Raw genomic sequence first — 25311 nt, 5'->3', positions numbered from 1 at the left:
GTGTTTGAAAAAAAAAATGTCTTCTTCAGGCGTCGAGCCCGATAGAAGAAACAGCGGCATTTTTTACAACAAGTTTTATTGATCTTCTGTCACCGTAAAGTTTAAGATGGTGTAGGAGCAAACAGAGACAGCGCGGCTTATTATAAATGTGTCTCATTACGGCATGCTGTGACCCAGCTGTCCTCCGACTCCTCCATCCACTCGGGGCATCACAGGAGAACCCAGTGTGAGACAGGCACCTGTGCTAATGAAAGAGCCGCCACCAGAAACGTGCCTTACCGGAGGACACATGGAATCAGCACGACTCCTCAGTAGCCACAGGAAGAAGATGAAGAGTTACTGCACTAAGAAACACGCTAGAAGACGGCTGATCTTAAGGTAATGTGAAGTTCCCACAGTATACAAGGCACGGAACAGCATGAGAATGCCTTCATTACGTGCACAGAGCAATTCTCCAAAGTCACATAAGAACTGGCTATTCAGCTCCGTCCGATGTGTGATATAAGTACCGGCTCGCTAGATCAATTGCTGAGCACGGAGAGAAAGTTGATCAAGTACAAAAGAAGAGAATAACGTAGAGATTTGCTCTTTGTTTTTTTTTTTTACCGTATAAAATGTTGACCAAAATTCATAGGAATGTCTCCAATAAAAAGAATGATATAAAAGAATGTAAGAATTCTTGTTACTGCTTCCAATTAACACGAGCCGTTTCCTTCAACTAAATAATAAAGTTTACATGTGCTTATGAATGGTCTGTAAAATTGCTGGAGCAGCAGTTTGTTCTCCAAGCCGCGCTTTCCAATGTAATTGAGGACGGGAAGTTGTCTCCGTAGCCAGCTGTTTATGAGTTAGGCCCCGTTCCCACTGAGCAAAGCTAGCGGAATTCCGCGACGGAATTGTCCGCCGCGGAATGCCGTTAGCCTCCCGCTCATAATGGGAGTCTATGGGAGGCGCGCGCTGCTGCTCTGTACGCGCTGAAGAATGAACATGTTCATTCTTCAGCGCGGACAGGGCAGGAGCGCGCGCCTCCCATAGAGTCCCATTATGAGCGGGAGGCTAACGGCATTCCGCGGCGGACAATTCCGTCGCGGAATTCCGCTACCTTTGCTCAGTGGGAACGGAGCCTTATGGAGGGAAGTTATGGTACTGCGTGGTTCACTCTAAAAGTAATAGTTCTAGGAAAGAATGGATTGGTAATATGTTGTCCAGTAGAACCTGATGCCCTTTTTTTTCTTAGATTCTATATAGATTGGAATTAGAGATGAGCGAACCGGGTTCGAACGATCGGCTTTTGATTAGCGGGGGCTGCTGAACTTGGATAAAGCTCTAAGGTTGTCTGGAAAACATGGATACAGCCAATGACTATATCCATGTTTTCCACATAGCCTTAGGGCTTTATCCAACTCCAGCAGCCACCGCTAATCAAATGCCGAACGTTCGGGTTCGGATGGACTCGAGCATGCTCCAGGTTTGCTCATCTCTAATCGGAATTATACAGAGATACAGTAATGCTTCGAACATAGGTGCTGTTCCATGGCTATACAAAATGCAGATGTATAGAGCTTTAATATGATCCACATTCACAGTATATGTTATGTAGGTCTAGCGCTATAATAAGACTTTAAGGGGTATTCCACTCAAACCTAACTTTAAATATATTGCTGCCCATGGTGATATTAACAATTCCTTCCATACTTGTTAGTATCTATTCAGTCTATTCAGTGAGTTCATCAGCAACTTGATCTCAGAATAACCCTCCCAGCATTACAAAGAAGCTACAAAGTTGCAGATAAAGCCTTCCAGGGACTTATTTACATCAGCTGTCTCAGGTGGGAGGAGGGGAAGACAGAGAGGCTGGGCTGAAGCTCCTCCTTCCTCCACCTGCTTATCTTCCAGCATTGAGCATTATAAATCAATCATGCAGAACAGTGAGAGGTGGGGGAGGGAGGAGGCATGCATGCTGCAGCTGAGCCCGGCCTGTATGACATGAGCATAGAAGGAAAATGTGATTTCATAACTTTGCAAACAGCCATCAGCTATCATGCTTAGCATCCTATGTGCTATCAGGTTATCTCTGCAGCTCTCAGCATGATAAAGTTCTGAGAGATTATACTAGACAAGTAAAAGCTACAAGCAACATATATTTATATTATTGGACAAAATACAAACGTTTATTCACAGATCGATCCACAGATGCCCTGGGATAACAGGGAGATAGCCCCTGTGTTATTTGCTTGCCTTATCACATACCTGTTCCGGATATTTGCTCCCAACAATTTCTGCCACCGTGTTGAATGAATCAGCATCTGGATACTGGACGGCTCCCATAATAAGATTGACAACTATTTTAACGCCCCGGGATGCCAGGCGAGCCATGAGCTCAGCATCTTCAATAGTGATGCAGGCAGTGGGGATCTTCTGGACGCCATTCTCATAATCCTGCCATCCAGTGTGCGGGCTGCAAGAAAAACAGTTACGTGGTTGTACATCAATAAACAAACTTATCAACAACAAAACAATAATATTTTGTTTTTAACATAATAAAAATACTATTGTATAGAAATCTCATACTCAATAGTAAAAAATTAGCTGGTATAACCAATTGCAAGAGACATCTTAAAGGGGCCATTATAAACTTTGAATACTGTTCATCCAATATGCGGTATAAGTTGGCACTCAGATTCCATTAAAGGGAACCTATCATAGTTTGATCTACTAATATAAAATGAGGAGGAAGTGAGCTGACTGATATATACATTTATGGGAAAGATTCAGAAGAGGTAGTTCACAAAAAAAATTATTCAAATTAGCTGGTGCCGGAAAGTGCCAGAGATTTGTAATTCACTTCTATTAAAAAAAATCTTAAGCTTTCCAGTACTTATCAGCTGCTGTATGTTCTGTGGGAAGTGGTGTATTCTATCAAATATGGAGAGCAGGAGAGGTTTTCTATGGCATTTTGCTACTACTCTGGACAGTTTCTGACATGGACAGAGGTGGCAGCAGAGAGCACTGTGTCAGACTGGAAAGAATATACCACTTCCTGCAGGACATACAGTAGCTGATAAGTACAGAATTTTTTTTAAGGGAAGCAAATTACAAATCTGTGGCACCAGTTGCTTTAAAAGAAACATTTTTTTGTGAACTACCCCTTTAAAGGGAAGCTGTAATTTATGCTGTCTGAATGACCAATCAATGGGGCCGTCCAAGCGACTCCTGTCAACCCTATCTACCCTGCATTGACTAACATCCGGTAGGGCAGCATGGACTGCGGGAGGGCGCGCTGTTGCTGGCACAGTATTGTTTTATTGTGTTTGTTTGGTTGCCATTTCACCCTGAGGAGCCTGTAGCATCATAAAGGTAAAACACGTCGGATTTCTTCATTTTTTGGTGTAATTTTTTTCTCCATGCACTTTATTTCATATGTCTAATTGTTATCCCTCTGCACTTAGGGTAGAGTAGGAATTGTCCACATGGTTGGGACCTCCCTAATAAAGAGGTAGGCAGGGACAGCCATCTATAGCTAGGAGTTGGTACACTGCACTTACTCCCCTCCATCTCTCTCTCTCTTCGATCTGCAAAGTCCCTACCCACATCTCAATATACTACCATCTGTGCGGACTCCCCTAGGGGCACTTACGTGTAACAGTGATTGGTTTTGTTATACATTGTGTTTGTCACATATAATGCATTTTTTTATTGATGAAAGAATAAAAGTTATGTTTTAGGCCAAAAGTGACTATACCCCCATACAGCAATTTTTCTTGATTTTGCTGTTAACAGATGGCAGATGCACTTCGGCATTGTTTTGCACTTACTCTATTTACCGTGCATGATCAGGAATGTGAAAATTTAATAGTTCAGGAGAATACACAAGCGGCGATACCAAACATGTTGATTTATTTATTTTTTGCCATAAAATAGGAAAGGGGGGGGGGGTGATTGAAACTTTTATTAGGGGAGGATTTTTTTTTTTTTTTACTAAAAAGAACCTTTTTTTTTTTTCTTAACAAAAAAGCAAGAACGGGAGGTGTTGCAGTATGAATTTTGAGAGTCCATGTATAACAGATGGTATAAAGTGGCGTCCATTATAACTATATGGAAAGGTATCTGTCAGGGAGCGAAAAGAGTAAAAACGTGGTGTGAACAAGACCTTAATATGGTGCATTTTTTCACTGTCTAGTCTCAGTTTCCACAGTCGAGCTAATTGACTTTTTTATTTAATTTAAAGAGGTACTCTGCCAAAAACTTTTTTTCTTCTCAAACCAACTGGTGTCTGAAAGTTATGTAGATTTGTGAATTACTTCTATTTAAAAGTCATCCAGTACTTATCAGCTGCTGTATGTCCTGCAGGAAGTGATGTATTCTTTCCAGGTTGACACAGTGCTCTCTGCTGCCACCTCTGTCCGTGACAGGAACTGTCCAGAGCAGTAGCAAATCCCCTTGCAAACCTCTCCTGCTCTGGACAGTTCATGTCATGAACAGAGGTGGCAGCAGAGAACAGTGTGTCAGACTTAAGAGAATACACCATACTTCCTGCAGGACATACAGCAGTTGATAAGTACTGTTTAATTCTATTCTGAGTTCTTTAATTCTTCTGAACTCACTACAAATCTGTACTAAGAATAAGACTGTTGCACATTTTCTGCCATGTTCTTATTTTAGTGTAAAGTACTAATAGCGTTTTATCCCCAGTGGGGTTTTTTCAGTACATGTCATGTGATTGTTTGTTTATCATGTGATTCCAGGTTTGCTGTTGAAGAACTGGGGAAAAAACACATATTTTCATATAGACAATATTGTCAATATTGACAATATTCCCCCCATAGACGTCTGTGGCAAAACACCAAACACATAGCCTGCTATGATTCCACAAAAACAAAAAAACACCATAGCAGAAAAATGCATTATGGGTATTGCGTTTCGCTTTTCCCCACTGACTATCACCTAACATCTGGTCTCTGCATTTTTGAACCCCAAAAATGCCATATTATTCACAGGATAAGGATAACAAGACCTATGGAGTATCAATGGAGCACTGTTCCCACTGTTCATTTGAGGGGGACACGTTCCCCACATTCTCGTAACCACTGGGACCCCCACCAATCAGCTTGATATCCCCTATCCTGTAGATTTTGCAATGGGAGTGGGCAGCTACCTAGGCCACACCTGGATGTATGGGTGTGGGGGGGGCGTAATACTTTGCCTTGCTCCTGATGCTGCCCACACACATACAAGAGCCACTGGGTTGTGTATATGATGTATATTTATGGTGGTGTCCGTGTTGCTATGATATACTGTGATCGGTAATACCCTGTCACTTGAAAAAACCTTTTCATAAGCTTTGCAGATGTAGGTATAAACCTTGCTATGCATGTTTTTTCTTCAGGATTTCAGTGTCCCTTTAATCCAGGCATCCGCACATACATGCAAGAGTTCTACTATCATCCGCTCCATCCTACTTCCACCCATTGTGCAGGTGATGGATCTGTGTAGCAGGCAGATGTCCAGCTTTATGACTCTGCAATATGTGATGGACCCCCAAATCCCAAGCATAATAAGTTAAAACAAATAACGCATAATAAAGACACAACACATTGTAATCAGGTGTCAAAGGGTCCTAATTTTATTTAAAATTACTTAACACTCTAAATAGCAGATCCCCGACTCACAAAGAGTCAGCCTCCAGCACTCAGGCGAGGAAAAACCCCCTGTGGGGGAAACCTCGAGGGAGCCATGGCTGGAGAGTTGCCCCTCCCCTGGGCTTAGAGGGTAATACCATACTATAAATATAATAAACTAGATGTGAAAGAGATCTGGCTGCAATATCTGTCACCTTATTGATGGCTAGGCAGCTGTATCTCTTCTTCTTGACAGATCCAGGTCCATTTGTCAAGAAGATGGAGACTCGATGAAGGGGTAGTCTAAAGCAGACCACTCCTTTTCCCCTGCTAGAACCTCCAAATTACATCAAGGGTAGGGGGTAGTGGTCAAGCTCAAGTTCCTCTGGCGAATCCAAGATGGCACTGATCAGGGACCGCTGCATTGCTTTATGGAACCTTCTTTATGACATAAGCGCTTGTCATCACAGTGCAGGGTTGCCATGGTTACTGCAGGCAAACACATCTAAAGCGTTAACCCCTTTTTGACTGGTGATGTGCTTTACTGCAGAGGTCACTAAACACACTTGTGACCAAGCAAACAGCTTATGGTTAGGCCACACTAAGAACACTAAATATGATTGATGTGGCCAATAGCAACCAATCACAGCTCAGCTTTCCTTTCTCAAATTACTATGGTAAAATAAAAGCTGAGCTGTGATTGGTTGCCATGTGCTACTTATACAGTCTATAGCAGCCCATAGCAACCAATCAACGCTCAGTTTTAATTTTATAAGAGCTTGTTAAGATATGAAAGATGGGCTGTGATTGGTTGCTATGGGGGAATCGGACTGTTTTCTCTCTGGCAGATTGATAAAGCTGCTCCATTACTGTAAAGCTTATGATGATGACTGAAAACACATGACATCAAGCTTCCCCATAATGCTTTGCAGTTAGCCCTACATCCTACTTCCCAACATTTCTATACACTACAATTCCCAGCATTTCCTGCCACTCAGTTTAGCATCCCCTGGTATACGGTTGTATACGGCGGATTTATTAACATGAAGGAAACAGCTGACAATCTGAATTCATTGTATGCTGAGAGGGCTGCCAAACAGTATTATAAATAAAGCTGTTGAATGGAATAGAGAAGGAGGGGATCCCTACCTAGAAATCCTCCAGAGTATAGACAAGCAGTATGGGTGGCATGTAAAACTACATTTCCCAGGCATGGCCAGAGGTGGCAGCAGAGAGCAAGGTTTCAGACTGGAAAGAATACACCACTTCCTGCAGGACATACAGCAGTTGATAAGTACTGGAAGGCTAGATTTTTTTTTTAGTAGAAGTAAATTAAAAATCTATAAAACTTTCTGACACCAGTTGATTTGAAAGAATGTTTTTTTTAGCTTAATATCCCCTATCCTATGGATTTTAGGGGGAGCACCAACTGGCCAGTGTCAGACTGGGGTACCTTGGGCCCACCTAGAAATTTGATTCTTGGGGCCCACCGTACATATACCAGATATAACAAGCACCAAACCTTTCACATTACTATAGCAACTTTGCACAGAGCTGTGTATGTGACCAGCGATACTAGCTCACTACTAGTAACTTGTCAGTCACTCTATGCAGACAGCATAACATGCCACTTAAGTTTCTTGAAAGGAGAAATCCCATGAAACGACCAAATCTCAAGTAGGCATGGCGGTGCAGGGACATAATAAAGAAAGTATGCTTACCTGTCCCTGTGCCCCCGAAGCTCTTCCTTAATGATATCCAATAGCCAACAGCCTCCTCCAGCTGCAACACCACATACTTGGCTGATGGATCGCCTGCTCAGCCAATCACTGAATGGGGTTGGACATTGCTGCAGTCATTGGCTGAGCAAGCAATCCATCAGCCGAGTAGGTGACATTAAGATGGGGCCATGACATACACAGAACCTGGTCAAAAATGACTGAAAATGACTTCCAGCGGCTGTGGGAGAGAGAACGGTCCAGGGGCACAGGGACTGGTGAGTATTGTTTCTTTATTGTCTTCCCGCACGCCGTTGCCTGCCTGTGATTTGTTACAAGACTTCTGTCAGCTTTTTATACAAGTACTTTCCACTTTTTATGGATCTACAAAAAAAAAAAAAAAAGAATACTACGGATCCTATGGCTGCACTATGGACAAATTTTTGCAGATTGGGGACTTAAAATATAGTATGCTAAAATATATGAACGTGTGAATGAGACCCATAGTAATGTATGAATAATGGGTAATATACAAGGTTAGGCCAGGTTCACACTATGTATAACACCGGCCGTTCTGTGACCCAGCCGGTGTTACTGAAGATCATCCCAGCCGGTACTGCAGTATTCACTGATGCCGGAGCCGCACACTCCCTTGTGTGAACTGACAGGTTCTCTGTGGCCTATATTCAATGAATAGCAGCCGCAGAAACTGACATGTCAGTTTTTCGTGGGGCCAGATGGAATCACGCTCCGGACGGGATTACCTCTACGTGTAGCACAACAACGGCCATGATTAATACTAAACGTTGTGTGAACATAGCCTAAGCTAAATTAAACTTCCCTAACCTAGAGGGCTCGGCAGGACGTTCTGCTCATCAAAATGGAACTTCAGATTATGCACTCGCCATGTATGAAATAATGGCGCTGTAGCACTAACTGTGTTTTGTTTGCATAAATTGAGACTTGCAGAAAAGCACGGGGAGTCAGAAGTTATTTCCTAAACGCATGGCCTCCTAGCTTACCCGATCTCACCCTGTGTGAATTCAGGTTCTTGAGCAGGTCTACCGTGACCCACCAGAATCAGTGGCAGATCAGCATGCTGTAGATATTAAGACAATGTTCATATATGGAAAAGCAGCGGCCATTCTGTGACATGACAGTGTACCAGCCAGATGAACATAACTTCTTTTTAATAGGAATGTGGGCACATTCAGGTATAACTAACTATAGCAGAAAATGTAAAGTGTGGCCGGGGCCTTACTTAACATTGTCTGCCCAGTCCATTTTATGTGGCCGCTGTTCAATGAATAGCGGCCACACAAAATAGACATGTCAGTTTTCTGTGTGGCTGCATGGATTCCATAGTAGTTAATGTGATCGGCTGCTGTGATTAAACAACGGCCATTGTTTAATTAAAAATACATAGTGTGAACAAGGCCTAAAGCTGATACAGAGTTCATTAGTGGGAAACATGGTTTTGTGGATGGAGAACATTGTTGAAAACCATGGGGGACATATTTAACATTTTTAGCATAATTTGCACAGCTACAGCGCCACCTGTCGGTGACTTTTGGATATTTTTTTTAATAAATGGCAAGTGCATCATCTGAAGAGACCTTTGTCTGATTTACACCCCATTTGAAGCAGCAGAACGTCCTTCAGAGTCCTACGAGCTGGGCAAGCATAATTCCCCTAACACTGTATATGAATAAAACAAGAAATTATCCTGAATAGGAATAAAAAAAATCTATACATAACGTTGTAACATTAAAGGCCAACCATATATCCCCTGCTACAATTACTTCTATAGCACAGCTGCAGAATGAATCTATTTAGGAGCCAGGAAAGAAATCAGCATAAAAGCGTTCATCCAGAAGAACGTGAATTCTCACAAAATGAGCTGAGTAAAAAATAAAAACCCGAGCAGGGACTTTTTGACTTGATATTTAGTAAGTTAATTGAAGGCAGGCATTACTGTGAGAAAATTTCATTATAAAACAGTTTACTGTAGGAGAATTCTGACTGTGCTAATAAAGGCAATGTGTTCCTGCAAAATAATATCCCATTAAAGGAAAATTAATTGAAAAATTGTCAAAGCTGCAGAACATCACCGAACCACCTGTCTGCATAGCGGCTGTCTCCGATACACCGTGCATGTGATAGATTTAACCCTTTTTGCTGCCAAGACACATTTTGCAAGCACATATAAAAACGAAATGATAAAATAAAAAGCAGCGCATTGTGAGAATGCCACCCGGCGCTTTATACTCATGAGCGCCTTTGTGCAATTTTACATCAAAGCTCAAAGTATTGCATAAAATACATTGAAATCAGGTTTATAGCTAAATAGCTATGCTTGAGTGTTATGCACAACACCCCCTAAAAATAAAAGATCAGGATGTTGAGGACCTCATGCAGGGCTTTTATGCCTACGTCTATATGCTCACATCTTTACATATTTATTGGAGCTAAATGGTGCCAGAGATTTCTAATTTACTTCTATTAAAAAAATCTCAAGTCTTCTAGTACTTTTTAGCTGCTGTATGCCCTGCAGGAAGTGGTTTCCAGTCTGACAGAGTGCTCTCTGCTGCCACCTCTGTCCATGTCAGGAACTGTCCAGATCAGCAGCCAATCCCTAAAGAAATTTTTACTTTATTATTTGCTTTACACAGTTCTCAGCCATTAGCCACGTATCACCATTGCACATAACACGATGAGCAGTCGGACCCTAAAACAGAATAAGGCAATGGTCACACGTATCAGAATTCCCCACTGCACACAATAGGGGGTACAACCGGAGCCGCTCGCTACATTGTGTGACAGGGTTTTCTGCGGCTGCTATTCACTGAATAGCAGCCGCAGAAAACTGACGTCAGTTTTCTACGGCGCCGCTAGGGATCCCGGCCAGAGTGTATACTATGGGGGACATTTATGAAGTCTGGCGTTTTTTACGCTGGGCTTACAAATGTTCCCGCAGCTCTGGAGCTCAGAGGATTTATGTAGAGGAGCATTGCCTCTACATATATACAGTACGCATGGAGCCTGTGCGTGCCAATATCCTGAAACCTGGCGTAGGTTTCAGTATCATTTTACCCCCGGCAAAATTATACATGCGGAGCACGTAGAGGCCGCACCCCCTCTGCGTGCAGCTGCACCCCGCGTAACGCCCACTCCCCCCCCACCCACTGGCAAAGGTGGTGAAGATCGGCATGATGCAAAAAAAAATATTCGCTTATGAACATTTGCAAATATTTTTATGTCGATCTGGCCCATCTGCACCTAAAAAAGATATTTTCACCTTTTAATAAATGTCCCGCTATGTGTATACACTCCAGCCAGGATTTCCTCAGCCTGCAGCATTGCATAAGTACCGCAGAAATCACGGCCGTTGTAACAACTTCGTGATTTCTGCGGAACGTACGTAGTGTGAACATAGCCTAAGAAAGTACTATGAAAAGTTCCCTTAGATATTTTTCACCAATTCTTAACATTCTTAACATTTCACATCAGAGACATAAAGCATCAGACTCAAGCTGACGGCACCAGAGCCTATTTTGTCTCCGTTTTGATGTCGTGCCACCGATTCTCTTAAAGAACGTGTGTCGACACTGTGCTCAGCAGAAAATATGTCTGAAGTGTTAATGGTTCGGTCTTGAAGCAGAGAAGTAAACATTTTGGCTGGTGATGCAAAGAAAACATGACGGGTTTTATCCTCTTTCTGGAGATTCTGTACAAAAGATGGAAAAATAATACCAGATGGCTCATTAAATTATTCTGGAAGAGTCATGCATCCAGGTTGAGGCTGCAGATACTACAGATGATATCGATAACAGCCGGCTGGCACACACCGAATGGCAATTTTCTGCAGACTAAGGAAAGGTTTGAAAGCTGTTACGCTATTTCCATTCAATATTCCACAAGAAATGAAAATAGCGTAAAAAAAAAAAAAGATGTTATGCAAAAGAAAAGGGATGTGAACACATCAACCCATAACAATAGGAGGCCCCTTTTTGATCTTGCTGTTAGCAGATCCCATCTCAACCATCAAATAATTGGATGGAAACTTGGACTGGGAAACTGAGTCTATATGGCGCCATGTACTAAGCCAAAGGTTTTTACAGAGAACCATGTGGTATATGTTTCTCACATGTCATCATGTTGTGAGAATAATATTATATAATGCATAATAAATATATATATATATATATATATATATATATATATATATAGTGACATATGGAAAGGTTTGGTAGGTAAGCATAGTGACATAGGAGAAGGTTTGGTAGGTAAGCATAGTGACATAGAAGAAGGTTTGGTAGGTAAGGATAGTGACATAGGAGAGGGTTTGGTAGGTAAGGATAGTGACATAGGAGAAGGTTTGGTAGGTAAGGATAGTGATATAGGAGAAGGTTTGGTAGGTAAGGATAGTGACATAGGAGAAGGTTTGGTAGGTAAGGTTGGTAGGTAAGTATAGTGACATAGGAGAAGGTTTAGTAGGTAAGGATAGTGACATAGGAGAAGCTTTGGTAGGTAAGCATAGTCACGTAGGAGAAGGTTTGGTAGGTAAGGATAGTGACATAGGAGAGGGTTTGGTAGGTAAGGATAGTGGTATTGGAGAAGGTTTGGTAGGTAAGGATAGTGACATAGGAGAAGGTTCGGTAGGTAAGGATAGTGATATAGGAGAAAATTTGGTCGGTAAGGATAGTGACATAGGAGAAGGTTTGGTAGGTAAGGATAGTGATATAGGAGAAGATTTGGTAGGTAAGTATAGTGATATAGGAGAAGGTTTGGTAAGGTTCGTCAGTTTGTTTGTGACATAAAGGTATGCAAGAGGGTTGATATTCCGGGAGGTGTCAGTAATATGGGAAATGATATAGCTTAGCTAGACAAGTGGTCCAAACAATGAAAACTGCAGTTCAATGTTTCCAAATGTAAAATAATGCACTTGGGCAGAAGGGATCCTCTGTCTGAGTATCATATCGGCAGTTCTGTGTTGGCAAAGACTTCAGAAGAGAAGGATTTAGGAGTAGTCATTTCTGACAGTCTTAAAATGAGTAACCAGTCCAACCTGGTGGTAGAGAAAGCTAATTGTATGTTGGGCTGTATATATAATGGTATGCTGGGCTGTATAGCTAGAGGTATAACCAGTAGGAAGAGGGAGATTGTGATCCCGCTGTATACAGCTCTAGTGACATTACATCTGGAATACTGTGTCCAGTGCTGTAGACCTCACCTACAAAAAGGATATTGATAAAATAGAACAGGACCAAAGACGGGCTACAAAAATGGTGGAGGGTGCGAGGCATTGAACATATCAGGAAACCATATAAGTACAAAAGCAAGAATAAAAGACGGTATTCAGGGTGTCCAGACCCTTTAACCCTAAATTTCAGACTTTCCAGCTTTGTCAATTTCTATGAAGTTACTTCATAGAACATCGGCAAGCAATATGACTACCAATAATGATTTTTTAAGGCTTTAAACCAATTTTCCCCAAAAACCGAATAGCTTATTTTATAACTTTTACTAGACAAAAAGAGGCAACTCAAGAATTTTTATTTCACATTGCTTTCTCGCCATTTTTTCTGAAACTTTTCCCTTAAACTTAGACGGGTTCTGCTGCATACAAAGCGACACCTCTTTAAGGCCCGATCCCTGCTTTTTTCATTGGCTTCAAGTGTATTTCTGGCTTAGCCTTAAAGATAATGGAGTTCAGATGCACATTTGATACTAGTTAGCCCATTTTATGATGCAATGAGTTCAGTCGTCAAACCTTTAAATACTGTAAATTTTAATTCATGAAGGAAAATGTCCATGGCAAGTTTTATTTGCTTAGAAAATATAGTAACGTTCCTGGAGGTTCCAGAGGTAAAGCACGTAAAAGACTAAGCACAGGGCTCAGCTTCTAAAAATAGTTAATATACAGATCAAAGGAGTAAAAGCCTTAGGGCTGAGGCATATGGCCATCGTAAAAGGTATGTGTTATATGGATCCATAATATGAAGCCTATAGCCGGCTATGGGTCTATATGTGTCTTTATATGCCACTAATTTTACTCAGAGACACAAGAATCTAAGAGAAAAAAAAGTTTTTTCATATTACAAATCACCTCACATAGGTATCCTATAGCACAGGTTGTAATGCCCACAGCTATGTAATACGGAATCATGTAGATGAGCGGGCGTCGATTTCTCTGTGACGGGACCAGCAGGAGGGGTATGTATCGGGGGCTCCATTGGGGGATCAGGTTGGTTCTTTCTCGAGAGCCAGGGTCACAGTTTCCTTTTCAATGCAATAAGATAATGCATTTCGAGGTTACTAACTCTTCGTGAGGGTTATCGGTTTTTGAAGCTGGAGCTACTGTTTGTCTGTACTACCAAGTGGTGTACGGTTTTGACCATGTAGCTGTGGCGTGTGATGTACATGGTGACTACTTGTGATTAAGTGGTTAAGGCTATACACAACCAAACCAGGTGAGCCTTGACCTTACTAACTTCATATGAGTTTGCCTTTACCGATGTGTCACCTGATGAAGAGCTCTGCCTGATTTTTTGTTTTTATTCTGCCCGAAGAGAGAGAGAGAAATCGTAGCGAGATGGGGAGTGAAGCACACCGCTGTTCTAATGATTGGTAGAGATCTGTACACCAAGATTTGGACCAATCAAAACTTTTGGCACATCTTATCGACATGTCAAAAGTTTTTCCAAATGATTGGGAGATTGAATCTGGAAAGGAGTTGAATGGGTGATGTTTTTTTGCTCTTCTTTGCTCTCTTCCCCCATCTCAGAAGTCTAACTTTCTAATGGTCGTTAAACCTGCCGCGTTAAAATGGGTCCCTTGGGCTCTTATAATGGTGGTCCGGAGTGGGAAGTTGACCCACCCGAACTGTCGGTACCACCACCTACAGAAAGGGGAAAATGACTCAAGGATTATGTAGCTGGTGTGTATAGGTGCTGGTGCAATGATCACTGAATCCCAGTAGAATAAATAAAGTAGTTTAACTGAAAGTCTCTGACAAAACAGAGTAACTCTTCAATAGGTGACTTCTGTGATACAGACTCGAGATCACTGAATCTGTGCTGAGAGGTGCTTAAGTGCTGAGGTAGAGTAGCAATGCTTGTTTAGTTTAGCCTTGAGAAGAGTAGAATAGTTAGTGGAGTCTGTCAGGAGATTAGAGGAGTTCATCGGGAAACCCCCAACCCAATGTAGTAATGTGCTCTGCCAGAATTTGAGAGAATAAACACGAAGAAGAATACTTGAGAAGAGAATACTTATGCCTGTGTTTCGACCGGGGTACCCATCCTACAAGGGTGACACAAGCCTCAGTCTTGGTTACCTGAGAGTAGCTAAGTGTCCGAAATTATCCGGTGTCACCTGCACTAGGAGCTAGAGTACGTAGACCTTTATAAGGTTGCTTTGCTCTATCCGGGTCAGTTCCTCTGTCTAGGATACCGCCCTGCTCTGTTAAGAGAGGTTCTTGGCAGGGGCTGGGTGATCTCTGACTTGTCCTCTTTCAGTTGCTTAACACTGCATAGTGACTGTAGTTATAGCTTGTGGAAAGAAAGTCTCTGTGTTCTCCATACACGTGTGTCTGTCCACTACCACAGCTGGTCTGTCCCGGACAAGGAACCTGGCTAAGTACCGCAGGGATGCCTGGCCTGTGTGTGTCCTACTCCTCAGAGAATCAAATGGAAACTTTAGTCAGTATAAGCTGCATCTGCAATCTGCCCCTGACTACAGCTTGATTACAGCAGGGACTGCCTTGTTCTGCGTCTGCTCTATACAAGAATCTGACCGAGACTTGGCTACTTCCACTACCTCCCACCAGTGCAAAACTCCTCCTACAGGGGTCTAAGTGAACTTCCCTGGGATTGGTGGGGAAGTGTGTGTGCAGGAATGAGAGGATAGAGGTATGTAGAGAGAAAGAAGCATCTCCATTGGTCAGAAGCACAGAAAACCTCAACCCATTACAAACTACAGCTGTGCACTACATAGACGTACACAACACTGACATATATTGGTGAAACAATCAAAATAAATGCTTAACACTTCATCACCACTTAAGCTGATGGAAAGAGCTTTTTGGACAGTTGTGTGAGACACAAAAGAACCACAGTGGTGGGACACTACAATGCTGTAAGAAAGTGAAAAATGGGGAGCAGAAAGATCCAGCAGCTTTCTGCTCCCCGGATAACCCCTTTAAAAGAAATGTATACTTTCAAAGACTGTTGTTAAAAGAATTAACTAATGATAATCACATGATACCCCGATACTAGGACCAGGGACAATGAGCTGTTATTGGTGGAGAATCTTGGAGGCAGGTGTTTTATTCAAATAAAGTCTGTATTATATGGTGCTCATACTATTAACCTATGGTATAAATGCACCAGGTGCTTGAGAACCCAAGATGCTCCTTCTAGTTCCCTGCTACAGAAGGATTAAAATGGGGGACTAGCCTCTACCAACTCTTGAATTTTCTAGTAAAATATTTGACAATGGGTTTTCATACCTCTAAAGCGGCACCGCCGATCCTTCCGGAGGTCCCTCAGGACGTGCGTATAACATAGACTTACACTTACGTCTTAAGGAACCTCCGGGAGGATCAGCGGCGGCCAGGGGGATTCACGCATGCGCAGGAAGTAGCCCGTCTTCGACGGGACTGCTTCTCTGTGCAGCCGCCGTGTATAGTGCCCACTATAGTGCTATCTAATACTGAGGGACACAGCCACTGCGGCATATCAGCAGGTTCTCTGGGAAAAACCTGCTGATAGTGCTGCTTTAAAGAAGAAATTGTCTAATCCTGTCTAACAATTCTGGACATCTTTCCTTGGTGGCATTCCTCTGTTTCACTTCATGGAAATTAAGACCTTTTCTCTTTTTTTTTTTTTTTTTTTTTTTTTCAAATACCCAGCCATACATTGGTAATTTAGAGTCTGCTCTTGACCCTGTATTATACATAACGAAAAAAGTCAAACTAGACACGATGTAAACAATCTGCTGCCTGCAGGATTCCAGACATCTGCTTATATTCCACAAATATGCACAGACAATATATGACAGTAACCACCCGAATTAAACAAGAAAACTAAACATCTAAATCATAAGGTGAAATATAGGTCAAAGCTCTAAAATTCCACCTACAAAAATCCCAGTGATCTATAGATGGTCCACATCAAATAAATGCTAAAGTACAGAGAACAGTATGAAAGGAATGGGGAGGCCTGGATGATACATTGATTATAGCTTCTTTAAATTATTAGGTAAATATTTCATGCTGGAGGACTGATCAAAGTACTGCACAAAATCCCTGTGATCGGCACCAGAGTCTGCCTAATAGTCCACAGTTTACCTATCTGATGAAGGATTGTAGCCTGCTAAATGGCTTAATGGGTTCAGTGTGTGGACCAGGGGATCACTTCATTTAAAGATCACAGTTGTACATCTCTGTGTACTTGCACACTTGCTGTTTTCCTATTGGTTAGTTGTAGTATTTCTACTGCAAAGAGTTGTCATCTCCTGTAGAGAGTAATTCTTGTTCTGAAAATAACCATTCTTTTGCTACGAGTAGCCATTCTTGTGCCCGGGGTAATCATTCTTCCGCCCAGGGTTACCTTTCTTCCGCCCAGGGTTACCTTTCTTCCGCCCAGGGTTATCTTTCTTCCGCCCAGGGTTATCTTTCTTCCGCCCAGGGTTATCTTTCTTCCGCCCAGGGTTATCTTTCTTTCGCCCAGGGTTATCTTTCTTCCGCCCAGGGTTATCTTTCTTCCGCCCAGGGTTTTCATTCTTCTGCCCAGGGTTATCATTCTTCTGCTCTAAGTACTAATTTTTCCCCTCAGAGTAGTCATTCTCCCCTTCTAGTTAGTTATTTTTCTATTCAGAATATTTCTTCAGTTTGGAGTATTATTCTTCTCAAAGTATTTTTTCTGTTTGAAATAGTCAATGTTCTACTCAGAGTTGTCACTCTTCTGTTTGGGGTACTCACTCCTCTGCACAGAGTAATTCTTTTGTTTGAAGTAGTCATTCCTATGCTCAGATTTGTCAGTCATTCTTCTGTTTGGAGTAGTCATTTTAATGCTCAGAGTAGCCATTTTTCTGTTTGGAGTAGTCATTCTTCTGCTCAGATTAATTCCTCTGTTTGGAGTAGTCAGCTATTCTTCTGATCAAAGCAATTCTCCTACACAACAAAGCTATTCCGCACTCCAGAAAAGCCCTTCTCTAGTTCAGATTATGCAAAAGAAGAGCCCATGGAGCCTCATTGAAGAGTCTCAAAACACAGGACTAGCCAGATATCCCTCTGGGAAGGACCCAGCCAAGGGGCAGCTCCCTTTAGGAAACCACCAAAACCACCATATTAAGTGGCCCTATAAGTCAATGTAATGACAAGGGATAAACCAAGGCTAGGTAACCATCCACATACAGCTGTTTCGGGATGTTGCCCCTCATCAGTGTGGAGCAGGATTCTGGCTAGGTGGGAGCAATGCCTAGTAGAGCCATAAGAGAAACAGATCACTGAACTCTGAACGGAGACCAGCCAAATGACAACACTGCCGGCTGCTAGTGAAAGCGCTCAATGCAGTGAAATCCTAGGTGCATTGCCCCCTGGGAAACATAAATATATACAAAAGAAGAGCTTTTGGAGCCTCATGAGCCTTCTCCTATGTATATAACCTTACCTACCAAACCTTCTCCTATGTCACTACCCTTACGTACCAAACCTTCTTCTATGTCACTATCCTTACCTACCAAATCTTCTCCTATGTCATTAAACCAGTTCAGATTAGTCATTTTTCTGCACAAAGTAGCCACCGGTAGTGGTCATTTAACTGCAAGGAGAGACTATTATCTTGCACATAGTAGGGATTCTCCTGTATACAGTTGCCTTTCAGATGTACAGATTATCCATTCTTTTATGTTAAGTAGCCATTCTTAAAGGGGTATCCCCCCATTTTCTTTTTTGCATTAATACATTGCCCACCCATAGCTTTCCATCAATATCAATTTATTATGGATTCTGCACAGTTTTGCTGTTATCTAGTTGCATTCCCCCCCACCAAACGCATAGAATCATCAAATCTTAGTCCAACCCGACAACACTCCCTGCTTCTGGCTCCACCCCTCCGTGTCGGGATCACATGTCCTCCGTCTCTTCAATGGGCTGGGTTAAAGCTTCTAACCCAGCCCACTGAAGTGAGGGAGGACACTGACAGCTGCTGCTGATTAGTGTCTCCCTCCCCCCAGGTCACCTGTGTGCCCCCCCCTCACCCCTAAACTCACATGTGGCCCCCACGATGTGCCCCCCTGCTCATTCGCCACCCCTCCCCCCCGCGACTCACCAGCGGCACAGCCCCCCCCAACGACTCGACCGAGGCAACCTCCCCACCCAGCGACTCACGCATGGCAACCCACCTGTAGTTTTTTGTCCATTGCAATGTTTGATATAGATTGGCTTTTTTAAAAAACCTTTAACTATGGAATGGAAGCAGCTATAAAGACGAGAGATGGCTCAAAATACTCAGGGGGACTTGGTAAGACCCACTAGGTGTGGCAGCATTTAAATTTTTCTAGCTCTAGAGGAAATACCCTTTTAAGTAAAGACTGTCAATTCCTCTCCTAAATGAAGTAGCCATTCTTCTGAAGAAGTCAAACTGTGTCTCAGAGTTGCCATCTTTGGCAGAGAGTAGCTATTCTCCTGCTCCAGGTCACTATGCTCTTGGACACTTAGGGGGACATTTATTAAGTCCGGCGTTTTTTACGCCAGACTTAAAAATGTCCCCGCATCTCCAGCGCTACGGGGATTTATGTAGAGGCGGACTGCCTCTACATAAATCCCGTGCGCTCGGCCGAAAACTTACGCCAGCTGAGGACTGGAGTAGGTTTTCGGCGTATCTTTTGGCGGAACGGATGGTGAATCGCGCGGACTCTGAGTCCGCGCTCTCCGTTCCGCCCCCTTCACACACCCTCCCCGCCCCCCGGCATACTCGGCGGAAAGTGCAGATTTGCGAATATTTTATTTGCAAATCAGCCATTTGCAAATAAAATAATGCGCAAATCGGCACTTTCTGCCGAAAATCATCCGTGCGCTGGATGATACATGTCCCCCTTAGGGTCTTATTAGAAGAAGCAATTTTTAACGATTAGCAATTAACGATAAACAATTGCAAACAAGATTGTTTATTGTTAACCTAAAATCATTCACCATATTACACAGAACGATAGTCGTTAGTTATGATCATTACAACAATCGTTACTATGATCGTTTACTCCATCTGATCCTAGCAAAAGAAGGAACGATTTGGAATCACACTGAATGAGTGGTGAACAAATACGAAATTACAGTATAGCGAACAAATGTGGAATTACAGCGAACGATTAGTGAACGATAAACAATGATTTTAGGGTCAGAGCTAAATGAACGATCAACGACACACAAACGATTTTTTGATCGTTGCCTGCAATTACACAGAACGAAGAGCATTGTAAATGTGGACGATATAACGATTTTCTGCACGATAATCGCCCCGTATAATGGGGCCCTTACTGTCCACCAAAAAAGAAATCCCCTTCCCCTGCCCACAACCACTGCTCTCTTATCTGCACTGGTCCCGAGTCTGGTCTGGTCCTCTTGACCCTCCTCTGCCACTGTCCTACTGAACCGATCACTTGTCTAAAAACAACCATTTAGGTTTTATCTGTTTCATATTGTCTGAAAAATTTGCCTGCTCTTTTATTGCACAGTGGCATGTGATACCTGATCGGTGCTGTTTTTATGATCAATGAGCAATTATTCTGGAAATTACGCTCCAAATTGTCATTTTTGTAGAATGTCGGTGAAAACATGGATAGCTGGAAGCCTCGAGCTCGAAATACAAATAAAATGTTGTACTTTATAGGGCGACAGCTATCAGTTTGTCCTATAACTATGAAATATGCAATCACCATCTCTGTATCAGAAAGAAAATGAAAAAGAAGTGCCTAGGAGGGACGCCGAGCATCTCCACATAAATATTTTCAGCAGTTTTCCATAAGGAACCAGTCAGATTAAGTTGAGTAGCTGTTATAAACGCTAGGGGAAGGGGGGAGGTTGAGCATGCAAATGCCTCCTGCCTCCATACAGTCTGGAGATTTTTTATTTTTTTTAGAGCATAAGAGCCTCTATGCAAAAATTAGCATTATAAAAAGAGTAGTGCTCCTCAGAAGCTGTGCACACGCCATCTGTTTTTGTTTAGTTCTGCATGGCGGAAAACAAGAAGTGGCACAAGCTAAAGAAAAATTTAATTTTGGAATTTTCATTTTATATTTTTATGAAAGTTTTATGGAAAAAACGTTTCCTATGTATTCAATAAAAGTAAGAAACACTTCCCCTGTGACCTAATCGAGTTGTTAATTGCTATTCATAAAACATTTTAGCAGATTAGGTGAAGGCATGAAGGGACCTTTATTTCCTACCACTGGCTATGGTTTCACCTTTTAAATTTGGGTATTTGGGAATTTTTACTCTGATGGGTGGGAGTCCAAGAACTGAGTAATACTCTGCAGCTCTTGGAGTTAGTTTATTTTGAATGTACCTGTGGCCAGTGTTACCTTTGGGCTGTGCCGAAGGGAAGCCCTGCTCACTGCTGCCGGCCGCCCGCTCAGCGGCACTAAATTTTGCCTCCCTAAATGTAAAGTGAGTGGCAATATGTACTATGAACGCATCGCCACTCACTACTGTACAGGAGCAGGAAATGCAGAGTTAAATTCCTGCTCCCGTATGTACATTTCATAGTGCACTACGTCATGTACGTACAGAAGAGCGCAGTACATCTTCTCCTGTAGGCAACACTGATGATGTAATTTCATCATGTGCCACCTGTAGGAGAAGACCTGCAAGAGACTACAGGATGATGAGGCCGGCCAGCGCTGGAACCAAGGACAGGTGAGTGGGTGTTTAACTTGGAATTGCACAGACAAGGGGCATTACTATGGGGACTGAGGGGTTAAAGCAACTCTCTGTAAAGGACGCAATTCCTGTGTTTAGTTTGTTTTTTTCTACCAGCAAAAGTCAGAAAATCTGCCTTCAGGAGACCGGAACTGGATTTCTGGTAAGTTTAGCTTTGTTTTACAGCATGATAACATCAAAAATAAAGAATGTATATTGCAAACTTGCTTTATTTCACATATACTGTTTGATTTTGAAAGTTATAACGATAGTGACACTTTAACTACTATACAGTATGTGCTGGAGCAACTAAAATGTTTCTCTCCCAGATTCTAGAGAGAGGATTCATGACCGGAAGAAGTTTTCAAGACAGACCAGCCTGGCTGGAAAGGAAAAATGAACGACTGATCAGAGAAGACACCCCATGTGAGTCACTGAATGTAACTGCACTGATCTGATGCTTTGTAAACCAATATAACTAAATTTCTAACAATTGCATCAAATCTGTAACCAAAGTAGATGTAAAGATACACTAAGGGCCCTATTACACGAACAGATTATCTGACAGATTTTTTTTGAGCCAAAGCCAGGAACAGACTGTAAACAGAGAACAGGTAATAAAGGAAAGACTGAGATTTCTCCCCTTTTCAGATCGATTCTTGGCTTTGGCTTAAAAAATCTGTCAGATAATCTGTTGGTGTAATAGGGCCCTAACTGTTCTACTAGAGTCAATTTGCTACTTTACATTAGGTCCTGTGTTACGATTTTGGTTTACTTGAACATTGCTCACTTGCCATTGCGCTCAGCAGTGGCTGAAGCTTAGAGGGCCCTGACCAAACAATATCCACCATTATCCATGAGGATATTACCCATTGCTATCCTCCTTAAGAGATCATGAGTGGTGACTGCCTGGTTGACAGTCTAGGCCCTACTAAGCATAACAAGTGCCACAGCCAAAGGGGGTGGCGGGGAGGATGTAAATTTTGGTGAATTTTTTTTTTTTTATAATTTTCCATTTTACTACCTGTATTATGAAATAAACCTGAAGTGTTGCAGTTCTCATTCTCATCACTTGGTCTAAAACTAAACGGAGACTTCCGGTTTTGCCTCTGGTGACAAGAGGAGGCTACTGTAAAGTGATCTGTACAGCACTGCATTGATAGGCGACACTAGTAGATAGAGGAAACAATAGCAAAAGGATGACCTTTTCTTAGGTCACAGAGTACGCTCAGTAACATCCCATTCATCTTAAGGGGACAAACTCTGTCTATTGTTAGCTACGTTCATGAAATTTGCCGTAAAGAATGTCACTAAATGCTGTGAAAAGCAGCTCTGGTAAGTATGTACAATAAGTGAACTACAAAAAGTTACAGTCAGAAAATAGAAAGAGTCTAATAAAAGAACAAAAGTTTTTGGCTCCAATCAATAAAAGAAAATCTAGGTGACACGTGGTGTCCCACCACTGTGGTTTTTGTTTTTTTTTTGTATTTCATACACCTGTCTAACAAGTTCTTTCGCCAGCTTAAGTGATGCTGGAGTGTTTAGTTAATAGTTATTTTATTGTCCACCACTAGATGTCAGTATTGTATATGTCTGAGTATTGCACAGCTGTAGTTACTAATGGGTTAGTTTTTTCACTTGTACCACATGGATCTGTGCACCAATGAGAGCTGTTCTTTTTTCTCAACCTATCTCTATCCTCTTATTCTTGCACACACACAACTCCCCACCAATCCCAGGGAAGTTCACTTAGGCCCCTATAGGAGGAGTTTTAGGGTACTATTACACGGAATGATAATAATAAATACAACGATCAGCCGATAACAACGATCGTTGATATAGGTTCTGACCTATTTTCGTCGGGCGCCGACCGCGCATTGCTACGTGTAATAGCAGTGCACGGCCGGCAACTGGCGATATACATTACCTATCTACAATCCAGGGCTGCTCCTGCGGTCTTCTCCCCGAGTCCCGCTCGCTCTAGCTTCAGAGCGGCCTGTCAGCTGACAGGCCGCCCGGCTAATCACAGGCCGCGGCGGTCCTGGCCTGTGATTGGCTGAGCGGCCTGTCAGCTTACTGGCCACTCTGAAGCCAGAGCGTGCTTGACCTGTGGAGAAGCGGACCGCAGAAGCAGCCCTGGAGCGTGGATAGGTAATGTATGTAGTTTAAACAAGGGCTGCAAGGACATCGGTAACAATGTCCTTGCAGCCCTTGTTAAACGATTATCGGGCCGTGAAATAGGCCCAGTAAACGAACACCGATCTAGCAGATCAGCGCTCGTTTACAGGTATTATCGGGCCCTTATCGGCCCGTGTAATACCGCCCTTACACTGGTGGGAGGAAGTGGAAGTAGCTCAGTCCTAGTCAGATTCCTGTGCAGAGAAGTCATAAGACAAGACAGGAGTCAAGCCAGGCCCTGGCTTATGCCAGGTCCCCTGTCAGGGACAGAAGAACTAGTCCAGTGGAGTCTTACTTCGGTTTCTGTAGAGGAACAAAGCAAGCCTAAATGGTCCCTTCAGCATTCAAGTTGGGCCCTGGCTTATGCCAGGTCCCCTGTTGGAGGACAAGTCTAGTGTAGTCTGGGGTGTGGTACAGATCAGACGCACATGGGAACAGACACCCATTTCTTGAAAGTAGCACTTTACACACTATGCAGTGCTAAACGCTCACAGAGAGGACAAGTCAGGGATCATCCCAGCCCACGCCGTGAACAAGTCTTAAGATGCAGGACAGTATTCTGAAAAAAGAGGAACTGATCCGAGCATAGTTTCTAGAAGCCTATGCACTCTATCTCTCAGCGTGGGTGTAAGCAGAAAACTCTGACCACTCTGCTCATCCCAGGTAACAAGGTCTGGGGCTTGTGTCACCCTCTAGGATGGGTCGCCCGACACTGGGGGGCAATAGGGGGTGCAAAGACCAAGGAGTCAAAACACAGGCACAAGTATTCTCTCTACGCTCAAATATTCTACCTATTCTACTTCTAAAGTTCCGGCAGAGCACAGTACTACTTTGGGTTGGGACTCTCTTGACATCCTCCTCTCTATTTCTCTGAACTTTTTTCTACTTCTTAGCACCTAACTCAGCCAACACAGCTATTCTACCTCTTAAGCTCTCAGTACAAGTCTTGTCAGTCAAGTCCAAAGTGTGTTATCAAGGTAGAAGTCTATTATGTATCACTGTATCAAGTACTCCTGCAGTAAAGAAGAGTTTATTTATTGTAACGGGATTTTTTTGCGGGTGGCGATACCAATAGTCCAGGTGGGTCACAACTCCACTCGGGACCACCATACACGCCGAAGGGACCCCCAAACAGCCTTGCAGGTTACTGACCACAAGGGAAAGGGTATAGCCGCCTCACAAAAATAAAAGCAGGTGTGCCTCCATACCTGTGTGCCCAACCGGCACTGGCGGCACGACAACAAAACACCTGGCTCAGCTATACCTCGACCACCCACTACACCAGTGGAGTCACACAGCACCATTTAGCAAGAGACCGGTCGTGCCTCACAGTAGTGCACCACAGAATCATACCCTTTAAGGGTATGTCCACACAATGGAATCCCGGCGAATCACCTGCCGCTCGCCCCTGTTCGCATCTAGCTGGTCCAATAGGCTTCATTCTATGGTTTGGCAGATTCCGCCATTCATCTAAAGAATGAGCCGCGAGCAAGGGCAAGCTGCGGAATCCGCGGCGGGTGATCTGCCGGGATTCTGTAGTTTGGACATACCCAAATAGAGCAGATACTAAGGGTTTTCCCTAACTAGATATTCTGCTCAGGGGTATAAAGGACACTTGTCAGGCCAAGTTATTTTTGCCTTTTTGTATGTCAAACCTTGGTTCTTGTATTACAGTTTTGCTGTTTTATGGACCAAATATTTTAACAGATGCCACATTATAAGGATGCTTTAGCAACAACCAAATGGCCACAAGATAGAGTGGTTGACGGTGAGGGGTTAGGTAAATCACATAAATAGATCTTTTCTTCTTTCAGAAAGCTCCTAGAACATTACTGCAAACTCCTCCTCTTCATATTTGTATTCATTTAATAGACGGAGC

At 42.8% G+C, this 25311-nt stretch overlaps 1 protein-coding gene across 1 annotated transcript in view; it reads right to left on the bottom strand.

Moving 5' to 3' along the window:
* Positions 1 to 25311, bottom strand: part of CPQ (carboxypeptidase Q) — a 358322-nt gene that overhangs the window by 219476 nt on the left and 113535 nt on the right. The window contains exon 4 of the mRNA XM_069957319.1: positions 2251 to 2458. Coding sequence (XP_069813420.1) covers positions 2251 to 2458 — 208 coding nt within the window. The remainder of the gene's footprint in view (positions 1 to 2250; positions 2459 to 25311) is intronic.

This window comes from Dendropsophus ebraccatus, chromosome 2, assembly GCF_027789765.1.
Source record: "Dendropsophus ebraccatus isolate aDenEbr1 chromosome 2, aDenEbr1.pat, whole genome shotgun sequence".
Taxonomy (NCBI): domain Eukaryota; kingdom Metazoa; phylum Chordata; class Amphibia; order Anura; family Hylidae; genus Dendropsophus; species Dendropsophus ebraccatus.
This window is presented reverse-complemented; position numbering and strand designations above follow the sequence as displayed.